Source organism: Penaeus monodon, chromosome 14, assembly GCF_015228065.2.
Source record: "Penaeus monodon isolate SGIC_2016 chromosome 14, NSTDA_Pmon_1, whole genome shotgun sequence".
In the NCBI taxonomy this organism is placed as follows: Eukaryota; Metazoa; Arthropoda; class Malacostraca; order Decapoda; family Penaeidae; genus Penaeus; species Penaeus monodon.
Window position 1 is genome coordinate 11,503,124 of NC_051399.1, and position 7,500 is coordinate 11,510,623.

The following is a 7,500-nucleotide window of genomic DNA, read 5'->3' on the forward strand; positions in this document are numbered from 1 at the left end:
ATATAGTATATATGTATATATGTTATATAGTATATATGTAAATGTAAATATGTAAATATGTAAATATGTAAATATGTAAATATGTATATAATATATATATATATATATATATATATATATATATATAGTGTCCCCTGTAGAACTCTGTCATCCCAGAAAAGACCTCCTGACAGAACTACACATCATAGTTATGGATTCTATGAGTGTCACAACATGTCAATTAAAATTTTCAAGAAATAAGACTACACTTAGAAAAGCCACCCATTTTATTACCATTCCAGCTACCTCAATACCCTACATTCAACAGAAATAGAAAATCTGACAAACATGAGCAGCTGTTAGGGTAATCAACAATATACATGAGATGTAATTATGACTCAATGAAAATTGAAGTTGGGAGGAAGCAAATACTGTAGCTGAATTTAAAGTAAAATATAAATTGCCAACTGCAATACAGGCTTGCAAACCATGCAAGTCGGTAATCGACTACATTTTCCAGAGATATTATATAGTATTCACGAAGTGATGGTGTAAAACTACTTGAAAATACTGATATGTATTTTGGTAAAAAAAAAAATCTTATATTTATAAAAACACTGAACATAAAATTACATCTATATGAAAAAAAAAAAAGGTTTCAACTCCATGATACCACAGTATAAGCAGTAGAGAGAATAATGATCAACTATGGAGTCTATATAACAAAAATATCCTACAGTCTTGATTTATCAGGAAATATGGCAAATAGAGACCTTAGAAAATAATAATACTGAAAATACAACAGTATTACGGAAGAAAAAGGCAAGGGATGCTGGTATTGGGCATGAGCGGTCGCGCATGCTAGGGTGACGATATGAGCCCCCGGCAGCGGGGCCCGGGCCACTATGAATACTACCCGTTGGGAAAGGGTTAACATATTCATAATTATATAATCATAAAAACATTTTCTCATTAAAACCATTTAACATATTCATAGTATAAAATTAGTCATCTTACACTTGATTTCTTTGAGAAACAAAATCCAATTGTTCACCAAGGGGGCTACCTGTTTATATTTCAAAATATAATCCAATGGGTCACTTCAATATTTTCCCTCTTTCTCTGTATTTTTAGTGAATTTGTTGACCATCACTCAAAGGTCAAATTTTAATACAATCCAATGATAAACATGGTCAAAATTCAAATCACTGCCCATCACTCAAACAAGGTATATACATTACTATGAATGTTATTCATAAACTCACCTTTGCTAAAGGTGATCACTTGCAACATCCAGCAGTGCCCTGTGCTGGCTGGTTATTGGACAGGCTGACATCACCCCTAGGAGAACCGCTTGCAGTACTGTCACTCTTTGGCAGTTTCTTTGCTGTTAGATGTGAACAAAGAATAAGCACTCAGTTACAGGTGTTTTTATTTATATTCTAATAAATATTTTTAGTTTCTTTGGTTGACACCAGTATTCTACATTAATGCTATGAAGAATATAATAAAACATGTAGAGTATCTAAATTTCTTTTCACAATAACACAAAAACACACACACACGCACTACTAAGTATTCTTTAACAAAAAAGGACATACCTATTGCCAGGAAGATGTCATTGACATTCATAGCAGTCTTAGCAGAGGTCTCCATAAAAAGCAAGGAGTTTTCTTCTGCATAGGTCTGGGCCTCTTCATATTCAACCATCCTCTTGTTGGCTAAATCTGCTTTATTGCCTGCCAGGGCAATAACAATGTTCGGAGAAGCTTGCCGTTGAAGTTCCTTTACCCAGGTCTTAGCACGACCAAATGTGTCCTGAAAATTAGCAGTTTATATTATTAGTAGTTTTCTTTTTTCTGAGAATGTCATTACAAACACATTTATATGTACTTTTAATATACCTATCCCTTCTACGATCCATTTCTGATCAGTGATTGCAACTTTATATTATTATGTTATTATCAGGAGCAGTTAATTTTTTTTTTCACTGTTAAAATGTGAAATAGAATTTTGGTGTTGACATAAAAAATATGAGTAATCAAATATACTTAAACTTTGAGAAATTCACAGGGGGAAAACGTGGAACATTTTTTAAAATAAACTAATGGATATACAGCATGATTTTCATCTTACATATATGAAATATACTGTTTTCAAAGCAACAAAATTATCTAAACACAAAATCATATGTTTACTAAAAAAAGGAAAAACATAAAACCAGAAAGCCATGGAATGAAAACAAAATAAACTCTTACTTGATTTGTAATGTCATAAACAACAATGGCTGCCTGAGCACCACGATAATACATGGGAGCTAGACTGTGGTATCGTTCTTGACCAGCCGTGTCCCAAATCTCAAATTTAACTGTGGTATCATCCAAACATACTGTCTGTGTCAGAAATGCAGCTGAAATCAAAGGAAAACTTTGAGTTATAATTAATAACAACAAATTGATTCATAAAAGAATTTTTGGGGTGTAACAAATTTATGTATAGTCATCTTTTTCAATAATCATCATCATAAATAATTATAATTATTATTATTTATAATAATAACAATAACTGTAAGAAAAAAAATCAACCATAATCAGAATAATGATAATGATAATGATTACAATAGCAATAGCAATAATTACAATAACAATACCAATAATAATAATAAACTTCTGGTTATTCACTGTTATATCACCACCTTTTTGCATTATATATCTATATCTTTAACCTCTTTTATAGGGTGACACCAGTTTCGCATCATGAAGCACCAGTGGAATATACTATGAACCTAAGTTGGTGTCATAATTCCATTTTATTTTAGTTGCCGTTGAGTGATCCCCATATTGATCTGGCTCTATTTATCAGACTCAGCACATCGCTACACCTATAGCCATACCTGGCATAATGAGTCGGTTTGTTATGACAGCTATACGCTATAGGTAAAAAAGGAAGGAAGGAAGGAAGGGGGGGGGGGGGATAATAATAATAATAATATAAAAAGTAATAACCTCGAAAACTATTCTAAGGGTACTTTTGTGGAATTTCAAAGTCAGTGTAGTTTTTAAAAAATAAATAAATAACCCTAAATTTTATCACCTTATATTTATTTTTTTTTTAATCTGTTCAGACAAGCACAAGTTTCACCTTTTTAAAAAAATCCTGTGGTACCTGAGCCATCTCTCTACTCAAATTTAACAAAACAATATTTTTCCATTTTTCAAGCATTAATTTACACACTAAACGTATAATCGTATTTCACCTACTGCACTCTAGCCACCCTCTCTTATCCCCTGATGTGCTAGAGCTGACAAAAACTCCACCCTAATTTTCAAAATCTATTGTTTTATTGTTACTGATTCTTTTGGATAAACAAATATAAATTTGAATCTAGCTCATTTTCAATATGCAACATAATGTAGAAGTGTCCTTATCATCATGAAGCTTATCTCTGTACAGTGGGCATCGCTAAAAAGTGAGTGTAGTAATCATGAGCTAAAAAGTCTCCTAATGTATGGTATGCACAGAACACCCACTCCTCTGACCAAAAACTCCTTGTACCCCCTTTTCCCAAGTACACCTTCAACTGTATTACATTTCACATATTCTTCTCATGGTTTACTGTTTTTTTTTTCACTTCATATAAACATATTCATGATTTATTGTTTACTCCTATTCTCATATTCAATGGCACACTCACCCACTTTGGGATGTAAAATAGACCTCTAGAAAGTTCAGTAATCAAAAGAGAAAATTTCATGATTTTTTTGGAGGGGATAAAAATAATAATAATAATAAAAATAAAAATGTCTCTAAGATGTGGAAATACCCCAAATAATAAATCAGTATTTCAAAGAGAATGTCTTCAAGCTGTATCTTCAGAAAAATAGAACAGATATGGTATTAGGCAAAAGCAGAAAATTTACCTCCGATAGTTGACTCCTGATATTCATGAAACTGGCCCTTGACAAATCTTAATACGAGAGAAGACTTTCCGACTGCTGATTCACCAAGCAGAACAAGCTTGAACTGGCAGATCTTTCCCTGGCCATTGGGTCGCTGAGCTGTTCCTCTCTGTGCCATAATTCTTTATCTGTAAGAAGAAATCTAATGAGCACAAAGCTAAATATTTAGTTCATGATGACAAAGAAACTTTTCTTTCCAGCAGCCAGATAATACTATGGTTTTCCATTTACAAATCGGTTTGTCCAAGAATATATGAAAGCTGGATATTAGTTAGTATTTACTACTGATTTTTTATTTTTGCTATTTTGGAGATAAATGAAGGGTAATACTTAAATGTACTTTCTATTATACAGTTTCACACATTCAAACAACTCTTCATGGATAACAAGTAACAAGCTTCTCAACCCCAGAGGGCAAATTCAAGTTTACATTTCATTTAAGAGCTACGAAAAAAATGCTAATAAAAATGAAGGTATTCCACTTATCTACCCAGTAATTTTGTTGTTGTTGTTGTTGTTGTTGTTGTTAAGACTAAAAATTTGTAAATGCAAACAAACACATCACAAGCACATTCTATATGGCCAAACTTGGTGTGGTGAATATTTACACTTTAAAATCCTGCACACTTGTAAAGGCCTAGGAAAGACATAAGAGGCCAACAAAAATCACTAAGTTAGTTGAGTTATAGGTGGATGTAAAACTTGAATCAGCACACCATATTCATAAAAATATGTTTTTATCATGAATATCTATGTATTATAGATATCTACTATATGAAAGTTCATTCAGAAGTGCTTTTTCCTTCTTGCAAATATGAATATCTAGTTTTACGTAATGGTTTTCTTGTGGACAAATAACTATTGCTTTGGACAGGCTTCAATATGAAAATATCATAACTGATATCAAAACTACATTAATCAATTATTAAATTCTTGAATTCTTGTTCTAACATAAAGCATTCAAAACATTAAAAAGTTTACATTGCTTCCCCATTTTCACATATCAAGAAAAAATGAGTATCCAATCAAATGTGACTCCAAGTTCTGAATCATTCTTTCAATCAGTATCTGCAAACCAAGGAAGCTTCTGCATGAAGTTACACATAGCATTTACTAGTGTGCACTTTGTTTGTAATGCATTAACTGCTTAATTTAAGATAATTATCTTAATTTTACAGTCCTATTTTTAAGAGGTGACATGCAACTTGGACCATCAAATGGCAAATTTATAATGTTGATGTTATCTGGATTTATTGCTAGAAATACTAGATGTGTATTGCTACAAGATACACAAGATGTACAATTCTGATGGCTGTGTTATGTGCATTTGTCATGACAGTAAGCATAGGCCTATCAGTCTCCATTAATCCCCTGCAGTCTATACCCGCAAAATATGGAATGCAAAATGATCTTCCATGGTTTAGACCTACAACAAATAAGTTGCTGAAATAAATAACTCTGTTCTAAGTAGATAACCCCCTTTCTAAAGAAGAAACTGTACAACATAACAATTATATATACAAATACATACTTTTTCCTATATCTTTTACACAACTGAAACGATCCAAAGGTATTCAAGATGTGCTAATTCAAATATTGCAATCATGTCAATATGAATATTTATAATAACAGAAACTGAAAGGAACAGATAAACAAAGTACTGGAAAGATTAAAGAGAAAGAATGAAAAGGAAAGGAAGGTAAAAGGGGACTGGAGAAGATGCAGGGAGGAAAGATGAGGGGGAACAGGAGGAAAAAGTGGAGGAGAAACGGGAAAAGGGCTAGAAGGGGGAGGAAGAGGGAGGGGAAAGAGAGAGAGGAGAAGAGAAGAAGAGGGGGGAGAGGGGGAAGAGGAAGGAGAGAGAAGAGGAGGGAGAGAGAGGGAGAGAGAAAGAGGGAGAGAGAAGAGGAGGGAGAGAGAGGGAGAGAGAAGAGGAGGGAGAGAGAGGGAGAGAGAGGGAGAGAGAAGAAGAGAGAGAGAGAGGGAGAGAGAAGAGGAGGGAGAGAGAGGGAGAGAGAAGAGGAGGGAGAGAGAGGGAGAGAAAAGTGGAAAGAGAGAGAGGGAGAGAGGGAGAGGAGAGAGGGAGGGAGAGAGAGAAGAGGAGGGAGAGAGAGAAGAGGAGGGAGAGAGAGAGAAGAGGGAGAGAGAGAGAAGAGGGAGAGAGAGAGAGAAGAGGAGGGAGAGAGAGAAGAAGAGAGAGAGAGAGAAGAGGAAAGAGAGAGGGAGAAAAAAGTAGAAAGAAAGAGGGAGAGAGAAGTGGAAAGAGAGAGAGGGAGAGAGGAGAGGAGAGGAGAGGAGAGGAGAGGAGAGAGGAGAGGAGGACAGAGAGAGGAGAGGAGGAGAGAGAGAGAGAGAAGAGGAGGAGAGAGGAAGGAGGGAGGAGGAGGGAGGGAGAGGGGAGAGAGAGAGAGAGGAGAGAAGATGAGAGAGTTAGAGATACGGGAGTCGACGATAGAAGAGAGAAGAGAGGGAGAGGAGAGAGGGAGGGAGGGAGGGAGCGAGAGGGAGGAAGGGAGGATGAGAGGAGGGGAGAGAGAGAGGAGGGAGGGCGGGAGGGGGAGAGGGAGGGAGGGAGGGAGGGAGGAGGGAGGGAAGGGGAGGGGAGAGAGTAGAGAGGAGAGGCCAAGATGAGGGAGGAATGGTTATTCTTTTTTTTTGAGAGAGAGAGGCAGAGAGAGAGAAGAGAGAGAGAGAGAGAGAGGAGAGAGAGAGAAGAGCGATGAGAGAGAGAGGAGAGAGAGAGGGAGAGAGAGGGAGAGAGAGAGGGAGAGAGAAGGAGAGAGAAGAGAAGACAGAGAGGGAGAGAAGAGGAAAGAGACAGAGAGAAGAGGAAAGAGAGAGAGAGAAGAGGAAAGAGATGAGAGAGAAAGAGTGAGAGAGAAAGAGTAGAGAGAGAGAAAGAGAGAGACGAGAAAGAGAGAGGAGAGAAGAGAGAGAAAGAGAAGAGGAGAGAGAGAGAAGAGAGGAGGAGGAGGAAGAAGAGGGAGGAGGAGGAGGAAGAAGAGGGAGGAGGAGGAGGAAGAAGAGGAGGAGGAGGAGGAGGAGGAGGAGGAGGAGGAGGAGGAGGAGGAGGAGAGGAAGCGAGGAGGAGGAGGAGGAGGAGTAGGAGGAGAAGGAGGAAGAAGAGAAAGGAGAAGGAGGAGGAGGAAGAGGAAGAGGAGGAGGAGGTAAGAGGAGGGAGGAGGAGGAGTGTCTGTATGTAATGAGGAGGAGGAGGAGGAGGAGGAGGAGAGGAGAGGAGAGTGAGGCGGAGGAGGAGGGAGGGAGGAGGAGGAGGAAAGAAGAGGGAGGAGGGAGAGGAGGGGAGGAGGAAAAAGGAAGAAGATGAAGGAGGAAGAGGAGGAGTAGGAGGAGAGAGGAGGAGGAGGAGAAGGAGGAGGGAAGAGGAGGAGGAAGAGGGAAGGAGGAGAAGAAGAGGAAGAGAGGAAGAAGAGGAGGAAGAAGAGGAAGAAGAGGAGGAGGAAGAGGACGAAGAGGAAGAAGAGGAGGAAGAAGAGGAAGAGGAGGAGGAGGAAGAGGCGGAGGAGGAGTAGGAGGAAGAGGAGGAAGGGAGGAGGAGAAG

At 37.7% G+C, this 7,500-nt stretch overlaps 1 protein-coding gene and 1 pseudogene across 6 annotated transcripts in view; one reads left to right on the forward strand and one right to left on the reverse strand.

Annotated features, from left to right (window-relative positions):
• The window catches only part of LOC119580875 (ras-related protein Rab-5B-like), a 40,038-nt gene that overhangs the window by 22,685 nt on the left and 9,853 nt on the right, over positions 1 to 7,500 (reverse strand). For all 6 annotated transcript variants that reach the window (XM_037929096.1, XM_037929092.1, XM_037929093.1 and 3 more), the window contains 4 exons: positions 3,900 to 4,066; positions 2,238 to 2,389; positions 1,581 to 1,797; positions 1,245 to 1,366 (listed from right to left, as the gene is read on the reverse strand). In XM_037929096.1, coding sequence (XP_037785024.1) covers positions 1,260 to 1,366; positions 1,581 to 1,797; positions 2,238 to 2,389; positions 3,900 to 4,056 — 633 coding nt within the window. In that variant the 5' untranslated portion in view covers positions 4,057 to 4,066 and the 3' untranslated portion in view covers positions 1,245 to 1,259. The remainder of the gene's footprint in view (positions 1 to 1,244; positions 1,367 to 1,580; positions 1,798 to 2,237; positions 2,390 to 3,899; positions 4,067 to 7,500) is intronic.
• The window catches only part of LOC119580877, a 1,104-nt pseudogene continuing 572 nt past the window's right edge, over positions 6,969 to 7,500 (forward strand).